At 42.5% G+C, this 20,515-nt stretch overlaps 2 protein-coding genes across 9 annotated transcripts; both read right to left on the reverse strand.

Moving 5' to 3' along the window:
- Positions 1-751: 751 nt before the first annotated feature.
- CCDC180 (coiled-coil domain containing 180) lies at positions 752-17,435 on the reverse strand. 8 transcript variants are annotated; one of them, XM_015879066.2, is made up of 37 exons: positions 17,224-17,435; positions 17,001-17,105; positions 16,063-16,145; positions 15,621-15,733; positions 15,395-15,523; positions 15,124-15,258; positions 14,772-14,867; positions 14,346-14,509; positions 13,997-14,116; positions 13,244-13,323; positions 12,993-13,081; positions 12,327-12,446; positions 11,554-11,727; positions 11,191-11,306; positions 10,373-10,499; positions 10,175-10,214; positions 9,858-10,093; positions 9,154-9,371; positions 8,755-8,930; positions 8,278-8,458; positions 7,741-7,869; positions 7,142-7,286; positions 6,826-6,942; positions 6,596-6,682; positions 6,341-6,454; positions 5,822-6,006; positions 5,482-5,534; positions 5,035-5,164; positions 4,724-4,798; positions 4,431-4,497; positions 3,705-3,846; positions 3,235-3,395; positions 2,888-3,025; positions 1,984-2,095; positions 1,637-1,742; positions 1,215-1,353; positions 752-947 (listed from the first exon to the last, which is right to left on the reverse strand). In XM_015879066.2, the coding sequence occupies exons 1-37, from the start codon at positions 17,226-17,228 to the stop codon at positions 816-818; spliced, it is 4,539 nt and encodes a 1,512-aa protein (XP_015734552.1). In that variant the 5' UTR covers positions 17,229-17,435; the 3' UTR covers positions 752-815. The 8 variants fall into 8 exon arrangements, 7 of the variants coding, with proteins under 7 accessions (XP_015734552.1, XP_015734550.1, XP_015734549.1 ...); XM_015879064.2 differs by having other exon boundaries at positions 15,124-15,234; positions 16,966-17,105; XM_015879063.2 differs by having other exon boundaries at positions 7,741-7,866; positions 16,966-17,105.
- A 124-nt stretch (positions 17,436-17,559) lies between these two features.
- On the reverse strand, positions 17,560-20,270 carry SURF6 (surfeit 6). The gene is made up of 4 exons (XM_015879068.2): positions 20,082-20,270; positions 19,549-19,764; positions 18,829-18,920; positions 17,560-18,390 (listed from the first exon to the last, which is right to left on the reverse strand). Exons 1-4 carry the CDS (start codon positions 20,173-20,175, stop codon positions 17,722-17,724), a joined length of 1,071 nt encoding a protein of 356 aa, XP_015734554.1. The 5' UTR covers positions 20,176-20,270; the 3' UTR covers positions 17,560-17,721.
- Positions 20,271-20,515: the final 245 nt, after the last annotated feature.

Consider the following 20,515-nt stretch of genomic DNA (forward strand, 5'->3'; position numbering starts at 1 on the left):
GGTCCCTTCCAACCTGTGCCATTCTGTGATTCTTATTGGCAGCAGAGAGCAGCACTTGGAACAACACAGCAACCAACAGCCCTGAGGGTCAGGCTGGGGGTAACCCAGGCACTAGTGAGGCCATGGTGTCACACTCAGGGTTTATGTACTATGGGCACAGATGCACCTTCAAGAGACGGGCAGATTGAGATTGGATGGGCCACAGCTGGCAGGGAGGGATAAGGATGTAACAGGCAGCAAACTGGGCTCATCACCAGGGCTTTAAACTGGATTGGATGGGGGAATTGAGATCCTTGACAACAACCAATAATACATCAACAATGCCACAGTGTGCAGTACAGAATTACCTTGCATTCAATGAAAACTTCTTCCTTTTAGCCTCGATAAGGCAATGATCATCACAAGGAAAACATTGCTCTTAGAGGGTTGGACAAGATGATCTCCAGCAGTCCTTTCCAATGGCTATGATTTAATTCTTAAAATGGAATGGGCTATTGTCAGGATTTCATGGTTTTTCCATCAGTATCCCAAATCACGAAGATGTGGTTCAGTGATAAAATTATTGCCTGCCATGCACAAGGCCTGGATTTGTATCCCAGACAGTGTGTTAGAATCGTCATAGTTGGGCCTGGTTGCCATGATAAGGCAGAAACCAAACCAAACTGTGACAGCAGAGAAGGCACATATGAACACATCCACAAACTATTTACCTACATTCTCCAATCACTCCAGTAAAGATGCATGGGAATTATTTCCTACGTTAAAGATGATATTTATTGGTACAACAGAAGGACCCGAGCAAGATTTGACTCATCTCATGTATAGAGTTGCTTAATTTTCTGGATGGATTTCTTCCACCAATTTTCCCAATGCTGAACTCTTACCAGCTGAGAGGTAATTTCTTCCTTGATCTGGGTTAACTGCTGCTCAAGTTCACGTATGTATTTCTGTGCAAAGAACAACAATTAAGGTCAAAATTGGTAGAAATTGGGTATAATTCCTATATCCAAGTCCTAAATCAGATCATAGAATCGTAGAGTGACTAAGTGTTTGCATGTAGACATCAGAGCGGATTTTTATGCATGGAGAATACTGCTTCAAGGTCTGAAATTGCTCTGTATATTAAAATTTAGCCATGTCTATACAAACCCACAGCAAAAACAGACACACACCCCACCCCCCACCACCACAAGAGCCCTTTCCCACTGATCAACCTTATATACAGCATCTCTTGCTTCTACTGCTGCTATGTGGCCCAGTGTAGTCTTTGCTGTTGTAACTGATGCAGTTTCTCTGACCATAACACGGTCTGAATCATCCATAAGAGTGGTCATGGGTATTCCTGGCCAGGTCCTTAAAGAAACAAAGCAAATAACAACAAAAAACAATGAAAGGAGACAGTTGGAATAGAAGAGATCAGCCAGGAGCTCTGCACAGTAAATAGAATTCTTATTTTCTGAGGGAAAACACACAGTATTCCACAGATTCGTATATAGGCAAGTGAGAAATAGTGGTAAGCAAAACAACCACCAAGCAATTTTAACAACTGGAGCAAGAAACCAATGAGGACAGTGCCCGATGTCAGCTTAGGGAAGAGAAATGGAATACAGTGGTGTCCAGTATGATCTAATATTACCTGCTCCCACGTTCAACCAACTGTGCAGCTCCATGGGTCTCTAGAGAAGGACCAGCTTGTTTTTGATGGATTAACTTGAATTTCTTCTCCTTCGGTGTTTCAGTTTCTGAGAGATGACATAAGATACATTGAGGAGGAACCAAACTGAGGCAGACATGCTGCTGCTTTCAAGTAACACCATGTGGATAGATGCTTGTTGCTTTCAAGAAATAGCTCTGCACGTGTAATCTCACTATTTTTCCCCAATTGATGTATTATAGAATATTTACACAGCCTCTTCCTATGGAGAGTGTGCTGCAGTCTTTGAGAAGGAAGAACGCCAAGCAAGAAATTCCATCATTACTTACTCGGTGCTTGTATGTCACCAATAGTAATGCTTTCATCTAACTCCAGCAGCAGCTTTTCTGTGAAGGCAGCCAGAGCTGAAACGAAGTTCTGGGTGCACTCAGCAGCACAGTCCTGTTGGGACATCGGATACCTCTGAGAGGAGTTTCTCTGATAATTCGATCTCATCTCCTTTTAGCTTAGCTCCCTAAGAACTATGCTTCTCTCCAACCTTGATGCTTTACAACAGCTGCAGATAGCAGCCACGGGGATGCAAATGGATCTGGATGTGCCTTATGCAGTGCTCTAAGCACTCTGATGACCTCAGGTAAAGCACGAAAGCCTACAGAGTTCTGTGTGTGGTTGCCATGTAGTTGTATATTTGGGTTAAGCATCCAAAATGGATGGAAAAAGGAACCTGTAAACATAACCTTTCCACTCAAAGCAAAGGCCATTATGGAATTCACATACTTTGAGCAGAGGTGCTTTCAGGTATTGCTACAGAAATGGTTTGTGTGTGTTTGCACAAATTCCAACTGCCCCAATGAAATGCACACAGAAAGAAAGCCAGGCCTGTTCTCTGCAAGTAAAATAAATAAATCAGAGAACGTCTCTGTTACTTCATATAGACTCACATGCAGCTACTCTAACATTAAGAGATGAGCCACCCCTCCTCAGTACATCCTATGAATGATACAAATGCTGGGTTATGTGCACTTACATGTGCACTATATGCATTAATGCATATATCGATCAAATGCTGCCAGCACATAACTTAAAGACACTGTGTGAACAGCACTACATGAAACTCAAAACATTTTTCCACTTTACTGTCGGCACAGGGAAAAAAAGCATATCCAAGAGCTACTTCTCCTTTCCATATGCAACAACTATCAAGCCAATCTTAAGAACTAGCTTTACACTTACCTGAAGCCTCTGTGTGTGGAGGTGAATAGCATCAACATGGTCCTTTTGCTCTTTTGATTTCCGTTGGCACAAAGCCTCCAGCTGCTGCAAGTTGTCTGGATGTCCCAGAGAGGGACATAACTCATTCTCATGGGCAGCCTGCAGGCAAGCATATAAGAAATGTTTTCTATAAAGAAGGTGCAATTGAGTCATGATGAGAAAGTAGTAAAGCCAATCACTTTATATAAAAGCATGCTAACACAACTCATACAACATTACAGACCCTGAAGAGTTTGAAACTATGAATAATTTTAATGCTTTCAGCATTGCTTAGACTGGAAGCATTCCAGTGCATCTATGACACATACCTTCACATCCCTCCAATCCTCCAGCTGCTGATCGAAGGAGTGCTGAATGTTACTGGTGGCGTAGCTGAGCTTCTGTTCATGTTCCTTTAAAAGACCATCAGCTGCCAACTGGGAGATATAAGGGAGTTCTTCTTCAAATGACTTCAGCTGATCCCAAAATTCTTGCAAGGAAAGAAGATTCAGCTGAGGTGAACATACAGTGCAGCGGTCAAACATGAAGGAATTCTCTGCCTTAAATTCTGTCCCTGACATTCCTTTTCCTGAGCCTCATAACTATAGAAACACACTTGCTAAAAGATGTGACCTTGTACAGGTCTATCAGCTTAGTCAACAGCTCCTTCCTCACATTCTACATTGCAGATAATACATTAACGACATTACTGACCCAATAAAACCAACAGTTTTTCCACTTACCTACTTTGTTCTTGACTCGTTTTCATTGAAATTAAGTCTTGGCTGAAATAATTTACCTTTAAGGCAGGAATTGTAGTACTCATCTGTCTGACTTCGATACGACAGCAGATTCTGTCCGAGTATTTCTGCACAACATTCAAATGTCTTTGGAAGACCTTCAGGCATTGTGCTTTGATTATTCTCTTTCTGGTAGAACTCCTTCAAGAGTTTAAGATAAGACAGAAAAGATGCTGATAACACGTACAAACAAGTCGTATCTATGCATACTGCAGTAGCAGGGATACAGAAGGCTGTCAATCACTCTCTTATTTGATACCAGTTATCTTCCTCTGTGCTTTTATTCTAATCCCTATCTGCTCTTTGAACAGGGAGTGTTTCCAAGACTACAGTGCAGCTTAATTACCAATTCTGAAAAGACATTATCAGTCCTCTTATTACTGTACTGCTTTTAGCCTTGGTAACATGCCCTCAAATATTTGTTATTACAGACCTATTAAGGCATTGTCTAATAGACACTTACTCATTAGAATGAAGAAGACTGGGGCTGCCTTGGCTTTGCAGACATGCTGCCATACACTCAGATATAGGTGTCGGTGCCCCCATATATTACACCACCTGAGGTTCTGAAGTACTTCATCATTAAAATCTGCATCAAGAACTATTAAAATCAAGCAGCCTGATGAAGTAACCAGCTTTTGGATGGATATCCAAACATTATGATATATCCAAGTCATTCAGATGACGCATTACACCTACAGCAGCAAAAGAAACACTTTTCTTACCTCAGCAAGAGAGAGCAAGTTGTTATTACCCGTCCAGAGAATATTCATAATAATCCCTTTAAAAGTACTGCAAATGAACAAAAATAATAATAAAAAAGACAATTACAAAGATCCATCAGGCAGTTCTAATAGAGTAGGGGAACAGAACCACTTCAAACTCATCTCTGAAATGGTTCATTCCTTATCCAATTGTGCAAATGTAATAGAGAGCCCAAGAACACATCACCCTCCACACACAGACACACACACACACACAAGGTGGTGATGGATTTCTGATGAAACATACAACTTACTTTGCTTCAGGAGGCATCTCCCCAAATATCTGGAATCTCTCATCACTGAGACTGGATCTGCTTTGTTTCCGTAAGCTAAGAAGGCAAGAAAAAGATTGGTCCATAAAGTCTCTTGTTTCTCTGATTGTTTGAGCTAGCTGGTGGTGCAATGGGTATGAAAGGGAAGAAAACAAAGTGAAGCAAAGGGCTGATCACAAGGACAGAAAGCCACGAGATCCCAAATGAGAAGCACTGCAGGAAGAAGGCTAACAAATAATAAGGAAGGATTCATCCAAGAACAGGCAGAGCCATGTGAGTACGTAACATCTCACCTTACTCTTGATGCCTTTTTTTTATCAGCTGGCTTTTTGCTTTTCTGACCTGCTTGCTCATAAACAGATTTCCGATGACCTTTACCAGATACACTTAAGTGAGAATCCTTCCTCTGCGTGGTAAGAGCTGCTTTGCATTTAATAAGGAAAGAAGAAGAGCAAAGTATAAATGCCAGCTTTCTTCCACAACTTTTGCTATAACAAATATAGGTACTTCATTAAAAGCAACCAAAGAAAAGCCCATCTCATCCCACTCTGCACCTTTAATTGGTAAAGAGTCAAAAAGACACCATAGTGCAAAGTAAATACAGAGAAGGTGACAATGAGGATGCACAGCCCTCTCAGAGCTCGTGTGTAAACCTCTGGCCTGGAACAGCTCAACCTGCTCCCTAACATGCTACAAACTACAACTAAGATGAATGTAATAAATCAGACATTCCAACACACCTGGTCTCAGTGATTCACCGCTGTCTGAAGATTTTCTCCTGGGTGACTGAACACTGGAACAAAAGGAAGAGCTAATTGGCTTTGGAACACCTGGCTACAAGCTCCCTTCTCCTATCAAGCATTCAGTGCAGACCAGTTGTTGAGATGCTGTTCAATGCATGGGATCATATTTACAACTAGCAGTGTAAATGGGAGTATCTTCACAGAGTAACTAATTGCATAGTTGTGCGTTAAATTGTTCTTATTACTATCAGAGGCCTCAAAGTGATAAGATATACGTAGCAAGGAAAACATAAATAAAGACAGTAACAAAAACATAATGAGGCAAACAAGTACTTACTCGAGTAAGTTTTTAATAAAGCTTACTGATAGATCTTCAATTGCAGATTTCCCAATTCTGCTTGGACTTAACAAAGGAAATCTGTCAGGATCCAGCCCCATCATCTCCAGTTTGTGCTCCCCTCGAATGGCAGCAGCAATGGAACCTTGTAACGTAGCCTCAGCTGCAGGAGGAGCAAAGTGCTCCTAAATTGGGAACAAAATGAAACCACGTTGGTTGTGGCAGGCTGCTTGTGTCAGCAATACATGTAGTTACTGGCTATAAAATAGATGCTCCAAACTCATGCTATTTTGCTTGACAGGCTGGAAGAAAAACTTCTGTAACTCCAGGAGAAATGTTGTTACAGCTGTACAGCTCTGTGACACTTAAAAGTGGTTATGAGTAGATCCTCACAACCATCATAAGCACCATCTAAATACGTACTGTTAAAGATCCTGAAAAGCTTTTAAGGTAGATGCATGGTAAAGCATCACTCAAAATTAAATAAAAGAGAGAGAATAAACATTATCTATAACTAACGTCATCATCTGGTCTTGTTGCATTCACTAGCAGGCAGTCAAGGTACTGGCTCCTTGCCTTCAGTTCTTTCAGCACTACTTTGATAAAGTCCAACAACTCTTCAGGAGTCAAAGCCTGAAAGAGACATCAATACAGACGGCATTTACTGCATCAGAGAAGCAATGAGATTGTATTGCAAGTAGGAGAACAGATACAGAGCTGCCCTAAGACAAAAACGTGGTCAAGGAAATATTGTTTCATCTGTTTAGAACTTACTTCTTTATCTGCTGTAGGGTGAGCAAAAGCACGGAGCTTCTCCAGGCAGGATTTTAATGCTGCTGCCTGCGAATTGGAATTTGCTACCTGGAACAGAACCGGTTTTGAATTGACACAAGTAGTTACTCGTGGTCAGTTTGCTCTGAATTCAGCCAGAAATCTCTTCAATTGAATTAAAAGAGGAATGATTAAACTTCATTCAAACAAAGCTTTGATGTTTCTGCTTGTACCTCAGATTTGATTTGTATCCGTAGACTTGTCAGAAGCCGTTGGATCTTCTCCATAAAGTCTCGATTCATAAAGAGACAACGGAGCCTTGTTTCAGCCTGGTTGATAACTTCAGTAGCCTTTAAAAATCCCAGAAATAAGGAACTCACTTTTTCTTTTCAGCTTAATTAATAGAAGTCACCATTTCTACTTCTTCCACCACCTATTTGTCACACAGAATTTACCCGAACAGTTTTAAAGCTCCAATCCAGGGTATTTATAAATCCTATTATATGCCAATATAAGCCAGAACTCAAAAGAGTGAAGCTGTGCACAAACCTGCGCCAAGCATCTCGATTCCATTTTCCCCATATCAGCCATAATTGACTTCTCAAAAGAGTCAATAATTTTGCTTTCTGTCTGAAGACGCTTAGTGAAAGGCTGCACCTCCTCAGAAGAAAAATTGCCTCCCTCCACAAATAACCTGAAAGCAGCCAGCAAAGGGAAAGCCATCACTCATCACAGAACCTTCAGGGCTGGAAAAGACCTCTGATACCCTCCAGTCCAACCATGTCTCTACCAAAAGTATTTCCACATTGACCACATCCCTCAGTACAACATCTCCATGGTTCTGGAGCACCTCTCCAGGGACACCAACCCCACCACCTCCCTGGGCAGCCTGTGCCAATACATCACTGCTCCTCTGGAGAAGTTCTCCCTTTATTTTCATGGCAGCTGAGCAGCCCTTCTGCACAGATATCAAGACAAATGTGATTAAAAGAGTGTAACAAATGCAGCTTAGCAACTAATGCTCTTCGGAGGAACATACAGCTAACCAGGTGAGGCACAAAGAAACCTGAATTTTACTGCTTTGCCCATAGAACAAACAATGATACAGAGAACTTTAAACAATATTCCTCCAGTGGTATCTCTAATACCTGCAGCCTCTGAGAAAATCCACATTTGAATCTCTTAATTTTCCCAAAGATTCCTTCAGATAGTTCCGATAGCTCCCCAGGGAAACTCGGATGACATCCAAGTAATGAAGGAGATCTGGGCATGTGCTGCTGTGGGAGGAAGAGAACCTGAAGTGAGCAGAAGACTGAGAAACCATGTAGAAAGAGGAGCAAGCATTACAGTTTGGAGACTCCAGGCCTTATAACATCAATAAGATCTGATAATTCAGGACTATTTTACTGTTCTGAAAGCAATGGTGGTTGTTTTGATGAAACTCAGCACACACCAGCAAGCAGCTGGTGCAGTTACAGAGCATCCTTCAAAAACAATTAGCCTATTAATTCACAGATTCAGTAAGCTGGATAAAGCCTAAATAAATCAAACATTTAATCTACTTTAAGACTGGCGTAAGACTTCCATTTTCATAGAATTCCAGGAAAGCCTTTACATGACAGACAGAAGGGGCTTAGAACAGCACCAGGAACAGGCAGACCAGCTCTGGCTGCTGGCTCACTAACCTCTCAGTCATGGGAGCCCTGAGAAATGCTGATTCCATGTCACGGAGCTGAGAGTCCAAGTTTTGGATGCTGTCGTTTTGCTGATCACAAAATTGGAGGAATTCAGCCCTCTCCTTCTTCAGAGCTTCTTCCACTTCATTGCAGTGGCACTCCAGGTGCTTTTCATGAAGTAAGAGTTCAGCTGATGAGAAAAGAAGTCTTACAATATGGTCATTATTCCCTATTTGGTACAGCCTGCCACAGCCACCATTACCCAGAAACACCAGTGAAACAAAACAAACTTGACCTCAGAGGAGCTTAAACCTACTAATAAAGTAGACCCAACTCTTTGACTTTTCTCCTGTTGTTGACTTATGATCTATTTTCCTGTTCTCCCGCAGGATCCTTCTTCACAGTTGGCTAAAGACACCCCCCCCAACCCCAGTACAACCATCTCCAGATGAAGACAGAGAGTGTCCAGAGTGAAGAGGTCGGTACCAGCTCTAACATGGTAGATGTTTGTCTCTATATTCTCTCTCCTCATTTCACACGAGAGAAGACGCTGCTGAAGTTCGGAACTCAGCTCCTCTTCCTTGGTGCTTACAGCGGCCCATGAGTTGGATAAGGACTCTGCAAACCACTTCTCCAAGTGCTCAAAAAAGCAGAGGCGAACCCTATGATTTAAATAAAGCCCTACAGTGAGGAACACTGAGCAACAAACAGGAAGATGTGGTCTCGCAAACACTTGCACAGTGTCAGTGCTACTTTTTACCAACTAAAACAAGGAATAACACCAAAATATTCAGATAATTTTTGCATACCTAGTTTGACATTCCTCCCAAAGAACTGAAATGTTTCTATCACCTAAAAGGAAAGAGAAAACAGTTTCCTACTTACCTTTTCTTCAGCTCCACAAACACCGTTTCTTTGATAAGTGCATGTTCCAAGTATGTAGGAAGTGATCCTTTTCCATCATAGCTTGTAAGAAGTGTCTCTGGGACATCAGGCTCCTCTGCCTCTTCAGCTCTAATTACAGTGTAGGTGTTTCCACTGGAAGTGGTAAAGATCTCAGCAGGGAGTTCAGACATTTCCACCTTGCTGCTGGTGCACGTATCCTAGGAAAGAACTGGGATCCATCACTCATTGCCTCCAACAGCAGTATACTAAGACGTACACTGGACTAAGTGTACCAATGTAGGAACCCATGGATGTTAGGAACAACATTCTTATCCCAAATTTGGACAAACTCACACAGAGAATGTGTTTCTAAGTTTGAATAGGCAGAACCAATGCTGTAAAAGGGTTTTGTTACGGTAATAAATGGAATTAATGGGACTAAGTAGCTGAAAAAGTAACACTGAGATACAAATACAGCTGAAATCACTCTCCTTAGGTTAAGAACGCCAGGAAGAAAGACAGATACGTGTGCTAAAGCTGCTACAGGCTTTTACAAGGCTAAAAGCAGTGTAGACACGTACTCTGTGTACAAACTAAATGCTAAGGAATTTAAGACATTTCAGCAAGAAGACGAGTCCTGTTTGCTATGAGTTTGCAAAAACATTCCATCACTTCCAAATATATTCATTCTCTTATTCACCTACTTGTGAAAAGCTCATCCTCCGTTCTGTGTCTCCTGGTTCATCGCTCCCTTTAAAACTACTCTTGTCTTCTTGTTCCTCCCCTTCTTCACTTTCCTGTGCAAAGGTCTCCTCGTTCTCAGGAATATTTGTTCCTTCCTCCTGTTGTTGACAGCTCTCAGCCTTCTGCTTTTCTTCATCTTCCTGCACATTGCTTTCAGTTTGCTGTTCCCCCTGATTTTCAGCATCCAAAACCTCACCTAATCGTTTCCAGTGAAAGCAGAGCTTTAGTGATCACAATCCAGCAAACCAAAGGCCTATCTGTATTATCAAGGTATTACCTTGACCTGGAGATGTGAAGTCTGTCTTTCCTTCCAAGTTCTAGAAGGAAAGACAACAGAACAATTTTAAACTAAGAGCTGGCTTGCTTATAAGAGATACAGATTCTATTCCAAAACAGACCCATTTCATTAAGCTACAATAGTCTCAAAGAATTAATGTACCCAGGAGACTTCAAAACAAGTTTGTCTTCTTCATACCTGTTTGAAGATTTCTTTTACATTAAAATACTGGCTGAGGGATTCACTGTAAGAAATCAGTTCCTGCAAAATGGCTTCTGGGTAATTCATGACATTTTCCACGAGAACTTTGTTGGATGCTTCATGCCTATTAAATTCAAAGCCTTTTTTAAGGGACTCAAAAATGTATAGAAATGAAAAGAAATATGACCACTATGTCCTTAAATCCAAATGGTATTGATCAAAATCTGCTTCAGCCAAGGATCAACTATTATGCTATACTTGAACACATCACATCCTGGCTTGCTAGTAGGGATTCATTCAGTATAAACACTTAAGTGAGCAAAAGCCACCACCTCTCATGATATTCTTACTACTGTCAAAAAAGTATTTTGCTTTTGTTTGGTTGGTTTTGTTTGGTTGGTTTTAATGGTCTTAATGGATATAAAGAGCACTGAACCAACAGCTCGAAGAGCAGTTTCAGTGTGGGGTGTGTGCATACGGATCTCAGGTCCTCGTGGTTTTCTAACATATGCCAGATCTGACCAAGAGAAAAGACCATTTGGGTATGAAAATATAACTGCATCCCCTCCAGCTGCTCAGTCTTCCTTTGGGTAAAATCTTCAGCATGTTGAGCTGTATGTGCCTACTTTGATGTGATGCCCAAAACACGGGTATTGTTTGCCTTAACATTGCTCAACATGGAAATAGTTTCTTTTTGTGCCCTTATGAGAAGCACCAAGCAGTGTATTTCCACCTCACCATACTACACCATTAACACGGCCTAAACTGTACAACCAGCTTTCACATACACTAATTTTGCACTACAAGATTCATACCCAGCTCTGATGCCATCCAAAGAAGAAAGGGCACTTTCCAAAGATGACTTCAGCTTTTTCTCAGAGCTCGCTGTTCTCACTTTATACAAAAGGATATCCAGCTTGGTTTCCATCATCTAAACCCAATAAAAAGAACCCAGTAAAAGCAGGTTCTTACTAAAACCCTTCGTAACTATTTGAGCTTCACAAAATTAACTACCAGAATGTATTCAAAAACATTTGATAGTATGAACGTAACAGGTAGAAAATCCAGTATAAGTGTCCATCAATGCATTTTTATTTCTATACAAGGCATTTTGAATTCAAAAGGCTTCTCTGCATTGAGTCCTTTCTTTACATCAGATCGTATTTTTATGCTCATACCTGAAGGGATTTACCCTGTTTCCATCTGCATTCGTTTAATTTCTTCTGCAGTTCATCATCCTGCTGGGACAGTTTGAGCCGATGGATGTCCCAGAGAGCATTGGCCTCCTGACAGTAGCCATACAGGTCTCTGCAGTTCTGTTCATTACGCTTAGCCACCTCTTCAAAGCCTCTCTAAACAAACACAGACCCAAGATATCATGATGCTGTGTGCAAGAAAGTGAAATACAAGAGTAAGGGGACACATGATGGGACAAAAGGTGGTCACAGCATTCACCACAGTCTCTTCTACTCTGAGAGGAAACAATAGTCAAGTAAAATAGATGAGAATATGGACTTTTGTTTTAGAAGCTGAGCCATCAAATCTTCTGTTTATTCTTCTGGCATCATAAAGCATAGAATCACCAAGATCTGCACAACCCCAGAAGCACTTTGCCATCCTTCATCTTAGGAGCAATTTCTCAGTCACCGTCATGTACAGGACCATATAGGATAGGACTGGAAGAGATTTGACTGGAAGAGATTTAGGAGCCCATCCGTCCATCTCCAGGCCAGATGGGCTACACCCAACCAATCCCTGATGATCTATTACAAAACCATCACTGATAAACTCTTCTCTTGAATCACATCCTACCTTATTACTTATGGGACAGGTACTCAATCACTCTACAGCAAGGCACCAATAGCCTAATATGCACTTAGCATTTCAGACCGTGGCACCTGAATAACAGACTATTCCTGAAGAGGAATGAAAGGAGATGTAATAAACATACAACCATATGCTCCAGTTCTTCTTCAAAGCGGCATCGCAGTTTCTCAGTCAAAAGAAGCAGGAAAGAAGCCTCCACTTCAGCCTCTTTTTGTGTGCATACTCTCAGATTCAACAGCTTATTCTGAACAAAACAAAAACCCACATGAAGTTATGGACATACATATAATGCAAGACAATATTGTGTGGCTTTAAGAAAATGAACATGGACTCAAACAATATGCTCCTCCTATAGCTTCAGTATTTGGTTTACCCAACATGTTTCGAAGCAAAGATTCAGCCTCTCAGATCCCAGAAGTAAACAGTACAACCCAGCTCAGATATGGGGAAGAACAGAGCTGAGAGGTGACCTTTTGTCCCCCCAGGGTGAGACAGATTGAGAACAAGTCTGAAGATTCTGACCCTGAGCCCACTACATAAGTTAGGGACAGCCCTTCCTTCATCACTAGTAGTTGTCATTGCTTCTATGCATTTCAAGTACAAATGTTGCCATGAAATGAAATGGACAGCAGGTATTCCAGCAAAATAAGGCAACAGCCAGAACTAATTTATCATAGAATCCTATGAGTTTATCTTCTTATCTCAATCCTCAAACCCATAGCATTGCAACAACACATTGCATGCTGTTACAAAGAACCCTTCCAAGGCTTCACAATGCTATGGGACTGACCTTGCACAGCTGTACTTCTTCCAAACATCTTTGCTGGACACTCTCATACTGGGCACGAATCTTCACTGTACACTGCATATTGTGGGCATCTGGAGGGTGTGCAAAAGAGAGCATGGCCAACATGATGCCATTTCATAGAACACAGCAAACATACTTTCAAAGCACCCTTGTGATTTGTTACTGATGGAGGAGGGGGGGTAAGGCAACAGAATGAAGTGCTTGGATTCCAGACTGGTTGGCTGATTTCATACCTATACTTCTGTTTAAATCCACCAAGGCGTTGTACCACTCATCAAGCTCAGCTTGTGTGTTCATTGCAGGCAGCAGACCGCTATCAAAATAGGAAACAATATATCAGATCTCTTCAGAGATAACCCAGTCAATTGTTAAAGGATAACAGGGTAAATCAGCATAACCAGACTACTCTGCTTTATTTAAGGCCTTTTCAGCAATGAAAGTAAATCAAGGTGAATGATATTTATTGAAACCCACTGTTTACTGACAAGGAGTTAAACCTCAATTGTTACCCAACCCATCTTATTTTTGTCAGAATGGACAGCAGTATGAGCTCCCTTCCAACATTCATTTCTTCACTCGTTATACAAATCAATCTCCCACTCAGAAATTGGGCAGCATCATCCATTTTTACATATACACCCATCCACATCCACCCCTTCCTACTAAGCTTCATCCATCAGTAAGGTTTACTTCTGCATTGCTGCATTTCTCACCCCTGGTAGCACAACAGGTGCACTGAAAGCCACAACATAGTTGTTTTTTCCCATTAAAAATTGCTTTATGGAGGAGATTTAAGCCCTGCCTTGCTGCTGCATCACACAACAGCACACTGAGCACTCAGCACATCAAAGACTAACAGGATGGCTTGGTTAGAAGGGCCCTTAAGAAGCCATCCAGCTCCATTCCCAATCACAGGCAGGGATGCCAACACAAGACCTTCACTGACTACACCAAGAATTCTGTTACTGTATTCTCTTCTGTCATACATAAGACGCTGCAGCAGCTCCAGCCTCTGTTCATTAAGCAGAATTTGACCATTCATCATATTTTCCTTTTCCATTTTCACTGTTTGGGGATCCTGTATTTCTTCCTTTGCCATAAATTCTCTGTAGGATAGAAGAACACACTGATGTGATTATGTGTTGGGAAGAACTGAATGCTTGAAACACAAACACAAGATGCATCTTACGAATATCAACTGAAAACAAGAACACTAAAGCTTTAGTTTTACTGGGGAGAAATACTAAACCACCACTTCTTGTAGAAAACATGAAGAACTTGGGTCACTTTCTGCTATTCATGCTTCAAAATATGACCTGCTGTCAAAATTCAGACCTGAAGCTCCGGATGATGCAGTTCTTTTGGATGAGCCTCCAGACATGGACTTTATCCTGCCACTTCAGTTGAAGCAATAATTCCCTTCTCATCTCTGATTTCATCAGATTAAAGAACACGTTGGCTATTGCCCTCTGATTTGCCAGCAGCACTTTGTTAATCATCTGTGTGTGAAAACACGGAGATAGGAATAAAAGCAGTATACAACAGGAATAAAGTGTCAGCTCGATGTCAGACTAAAGAAGAAGAATTGAAATGAAAACGGATATGCAATATAGAAACCTCTCTCCTATGTGACAGGGATTGCGCAGGTAGAAGTGATCATTTCCATTGGAAAATGAGAAGAAATAAGAACAAAATTTGGGGTGGAATTTCATATCTCTGTCTTTTTACAGGTAAAATCATCTCCCAATAAGAAGGACTTACCATGGCCTCATCATTAATGAGCTTGTGAACGTCAGCTGACAAGAAGAAGGAAATGTCCTCCAGCTTTGCAGCATACTTTCTCAGCACGTCTGTTATCTGTACAGCCAAAGAACCAGAAAGGCACAGAAGGCTCTTTAGAACTGCTTGCCTTAGGGAACAGACATTTCAATTATATTAATAAGACGTGGGTTTCCCCCCCTCCCCCCAAATAAATTCATTTGGTTGACAGATCAAGAAGTGAATTTTAAAATGCTGATTCTATATTATTAGATACCAACCAGAAACCAATCAGTTTTGTTACTATTTGACTGATTTCTTTCTGGTGTCTGCAGTGCCTGAAATCTGAGCTCACTTTGTCAGTTCGGCTCCGTTCCACCTCCTTTAAGGTTTCATCCCATTCCCAAATCCACTCCCTTCTGGTCATGGATTCCTGCTGGATGGTTGTCCACATTTGTTCCAAATCCTGCCAGAAGGATTTACTCTCAATCTCAGTGAAAAAAAAATAGATGTGAAAATAAATGCATTCAAACCAGAAAACTGCAGCAAGACGTAGGCAGGGCTGCAGAACTGTGAGCAACAGGTATGAATAACAGAAGAGCTGACAGTGATAAGAACTGCCTTACTTCAATTGAGAAGCCTTCCAGAGTGGCGTCGAGCTCTATCTTTACAAGAAGAACCCATGTTTTCCTATCAGATTCCATCAGTTTGGACAAAAGCAGTTTTCCAGGTTCCAAAACAAAGGGCTCGATTTCCTGAAAATAGTAAAGAATTCGGCCCCATTTGCTTAACATCAGGTTCTCAGCTTTCCCTGCTGTTCCAAACTACCCACACTACGAACCCCAGCCTTACCCTGGCAACACAAGAGAGCTCACGGTGCATTGAGGTCAGTGCTGCATCATGGTGGCCTCGCCGGCGTTCTAACACGAGCTCTAAGATATTGCGCCTCCTTTCCTCTGGAACCTCTGAGAACAAAAGGAGGACAGAGGAGCTTAGAGCTGTTGGGAACAATAAACAGCCAAATCAAAGCTCTGAGCTCTGCCATTTGGGCAACATTCAGGTGCGATGCTGGAAAATGGCAGCTCCCATGAGTTAAACCTGCTTATATCATCACTACCTTCTGAACACTAAGCCCCACATGTGGATTCTTCATTGCCAGTATTACGTACAAAGCATCATAAAACACATCGGATCATTTCTGAGCTCAGCGTTATTCTTTATCCAGCTCAAGATGTTGCACATACAGTGGTTTGTGAAAATGAAAGTACTTGACATTAAGGGAAATAGATTTTACCAACAAGGTCAGGTAGGGCTCTGACTTCCTCAGCTGCAGTCACATCTTTACTTCTCCAGGATGCCTGAGATGCTGTAGCTTCCCTGAAACACAACATAAAGCACCTGACCCCACTAACACCAGGCTCAAGCAGACTAATAGTTTTCAAATATATGGGAAATTAATCTAGTTAAGGGTAATGATATCATTGTATAATCGTTTAAAACCATCAGAAGTGTAAAATATAGTTGAATAATATATATTACTGTTACGTGATGGAAAGTGAAGCAGTGACAGCAGAGCAGCAAGGACCCAAGCTGCAACAAGAGGATTTGTTCAAATGCAATGGCCATAGGCACAGAAATAAGGGAAAGAAGCTGCTTACCTTCAGAAGGCTTCAGATAGACAAGAAACTCTCACCTCCACTGCCAACCCTTAAATGAGGTCTGGGCAGGGGTGGATCCTGGCTCCAGCCCTTCTGGTCACTCAGTGCATTGAATACACCTGAGCTCCCCTGGGTTGGCCCTGCCTTCCCACCAGGTGCTCAATCACTGCTTCAAGCCCTGACTTAGCATTCCTGCTACAGTAACACACATCAGGCGGTGTCAGTAATACAAAGCAGATTGCACCCAGGTGGCTTCAAACAACAAAACAATCAGCCAAGAGCCTTTTAAAAGAAAAGTCTTTCTCATGTCACTCATTACAGGCATTTGATGGTTGGACTAGACAATCTTAGTGGCAGTTTCCAACCTTAACAATGAGCTGAGACTCTGTGCTATAAGAGGCAGCAGCTCAGGGCACTCATTTCACATCTGGAGGAAAGGAGATGGACTGTCCCAAGGAGATGGGGTTTCCAGCTTTATAACCTCACAGCCATAGAATCACACCCACATACGATCAGGAGTTTCTGCTCCTGTTCTCTACCTGCCCCGCAGCAGCGTTGCTCCAGCAGTGCCCACCTTCCCATTGCACGGCCACCGTTCCACCCCAGCCGCGCTGCCCGGCTCCTCGTGCAGACTGAGCCGCCCACTCCGTGCTGCCCCCAGCGATCGTGCACAGCGAGCCTGCAAAACCCAGCAGCAAAAACAGGTTGGAACCTTCTCCAAACCCCCCAGCCCGGCTCACCGCAGGGTTCCACTTCTTAACTACTAAAGCAGAACAGCCCGTTTCTTCTTGTTTTACCTCATCCTCGAAGAGCTGCCGATAGATTTTGCCGTTGGGAACCACACGCGTTACTCCAGCCGGCCGGGAGCTGCCGCAGCTTCCATTCATTCCCGTAGCTGCCATTCATTCATTCCCGCAGCATCACCGCATCCTCCCGGCCCGAACCACCGCGTTGTGCGTTACCAACAGCCGGCATCGCTGCTATGGCAACATAGCACGCTCCATCACCTTAAAGAGCCCCGGGCTCAGAGCGGCACCAAACGGCAGCGAATGCGAAACAACCAGCAACTAATTATTTAGCAGCAGTGCTTCAGCAGGGTAGCAAAAAGTAACCAGCAAACACAAACGAGTAGCTGAGGTTTTGTTGTTTTTATTATTGACTTAGGAAGAGGTGATAATGACACCCCTATATCTCAATTCCAGGCTGGGACTGATGTGCTGGTACAGCTCCATTAAACACTGGCACAAGAATCCCATCAGCTGCCTTTAACCACAGTCCAGCTGCCTCGTGGGCAGCTACAAACCAGCTTTTTTCAAGTCCTCTGGCAGAACACGGCCCTTCTTCCTGGCCTTGGCTTTTTTATGCTCAATCTTCTCCTTCTTCTTCTTCTGAATGTTCTTACGACGTTTCTCCTGTCTCTGCTGCATCCTTTCTACCACTTTTTCTGTTCTCTTCTCCCATTGCTTTTGGCGATGTGCTTTACGCTTCTCTTTGCGCTTCAGAGCTTCCTTCAGGCGCGTCTCGTCGTCGTGAATCTTCACACCTTCTGCCTTATACAGAACGTTCGTCCACTTCATTTTCATCTCCAGATCCTGAGCTTTCTTCTGGTCCTTTTCCTTCAGCTCCTCCAGCTTATTCTTCCGTATCTCCAGCCTATTCAGCAGCTGCTTGTAATTCCTACCTGTCAGAGGAGTGATTTTCCCCTTCACTCCTTTCCTCTTCTCTTTTTTCTTCTGGATCTTGTTCAGCTCATTGTCTTCGTGCACTTTGATCTTGTTGAAGACTATGTCAGTTGTGATCTCTTCCTTTTTGCTTTGTGGCTCTATAGGTACCTCCTCGGTTTCTTCCTTCACCGCTTTTGCCTTCATCTTTAACTCTTTTCTTTTTCGCTTTTTCCTCTCTTTTTCATACTTCCTTCTTTGCCTCTTCTCCAGGACTGAAGGGGGTAATTCCTTGGTATCATCCTAAAGAGGACAGACACAAATCAGGAGCCTTGCAGGGATAATACAAAGATAAAAGTGGGATGTGCTCAAGGTCCTGATTTCAAACTCTTCCCCAGAAACGTGGTATTTAAGAAGCAATCACCTTTTAGAGATACCAAATGCATACAGCAAATGCATTTCAAGCCTTTTACTCTCATAGAACCCCATACTTACACTCCCCTGGCAGATTTTCAGTGCCTTATCTTCACTCCTCCAAGCCAGGCCCACCTTTTCACATGCATTTTTCTGGACCCCGTAAAAAGAACAAGTCTCCTAACAATACCTATAGGCACTTCCATAGGGAATGGAACAATCTCCAGCCCTAAACCTTGGAAGATCACAGTTCCTGAGGCATGTGGCAACACAGGGAGACTTCATACCATACCCACATGCACAGAAGGGTACAGAGAGTTCTCATACCCGCCCAGAAGCTTCTTTAATCTTCTCATGTAGCCTCTGACGCAAGAGGTTTATTGCAGAAAAAGAACTAGAGCCAAGTTCACTTTTGGCACCTGAAAACGAGAGAAAGGAAATAAAACTATTTAAAATACAGCACTATCTAAACAGAGGAATTTTCTATAGCTGTGGGAAAAGCTATCAGAATTCTTTAGATGTCATGAAAGAATTAAATGAAATCCTAATGAAATTAAGAACTTCTATTTTCTTGGCATCTTCAGAATTCTCCCTTTTTAAATCCATTTCACCATTCAACGTTGCCAGCTCAGGGTGGCCTGATATGCCCTGTAGCTCCCAAATGAAAAGGGAGCAAATACCAATGGAAACAAAGACACCAAATACATCTTTCCACTCAGCTTGTGATCAGGTTTTCCTGATTTCTAATGAAAAGAGGACATACAATAATATATATATGAACCCATGAAATAAAACCCAGAAATTACTAAATACATTAAATATATATATATATATATATATATATATATATATAAAAGTAATTCATATGAAGTGCTCATATCTCTACAGAGCCCCCCAGTGGTCACACTGTCAATTTACGTACACGGAATAAACTCAAGTATTTTCAATTGAACTGGATTTCTTAAATAGTTTCCAATATGAATGTGAACCAACTGAAATGTGGCCACCTCAGCTCATTTGAACCACAGACCATTCTGACATTATTACCTATAACAGAACCCTCATTTCTGTTCTGCTTAACACCCAGTGGAGATGATTTGTTGGCCTGGGGAGCTGCTTTCTGTCCTGGATTAAGCTTATTGGTGTTAGAGGCCCCTTGTTTAACTGCAGGAAACTCTGTTTTCTCAGCTTGCTTCCTGGATTTCCTTCTCTTCTTTTTCTTCAGCTTCCTGTCAGCATCATCTGGCTGGCCTGGCTTCGACACTAGAAAGCAAAGGAAAAACATTTACAAACCAGGACAACACCACATAATTCCCAATCAAAAACGTTATGACTGAATACTGAGGTACAACCATGCTGTATAACGTTGTTATGGTGCTTATGAACCTTGAGGAGTTATCTAAGCAGAGCTAGACGTGCTTATTCACTTTAGCAATGACCATTATCACACGTATAAGGATGAATGAGGCCGCTGAATACAAGGGAAGGATCCCCGTTATCACAGGCTTTGCTTAGAACCAACACAACGGCCCAGGGAGGCAAACAGGCCGCAGGTCCACGTTCTCACACAGCAGCCTTACAGAATTTCCTTTTCCTAGACTCCGGGGCGTTCTGTGTGCAGACCTTCCTCGCCAAGCCCTGTAGATAAGCGTCCTGAGCGGCCAGGCTGGACATCACCACTACAAACACCGGATAAACCCCGATACGAGCGGAGCGATGTGAGGAAGCACCCGCACCGACCAGCGCCGGAAGTAAAATGAGCCCCCAGAGCCGGATGTGACGGGGTACTTCCACCGGAAGTGACGACAAAGCTACGCGACGAGACGGGAAGTCAGTCAGTGGGAGCCGCCATGTTGGTTTGGCCGACCCGCTGCTTGAGGACCTGCAGGACTCAGGTTGGGGTGGCAGGGCAGGACTGTTAAGAGCAGTGATTGATTCCCTTCAGGTCATAAAGGAACGCTCATCTTAGCACATATTAATGCTTCACGTTGTGAGAAGTTGCAGCTAAAAACAC

The sequence above is a fragment of the Coturnix japonica genome, chromosome 17 (assembly GCF_001577835.2).
Source record: "Coturnix japonica isolate 7356 chromosome 17, Coturnix japonica 2.1, whole genome shotgun sequence".
NCBI lineage: Eukaryota > Metazoa > Chordata > Aves > Galliformes > Phasianidae > Coturnix > Coturnix japonica.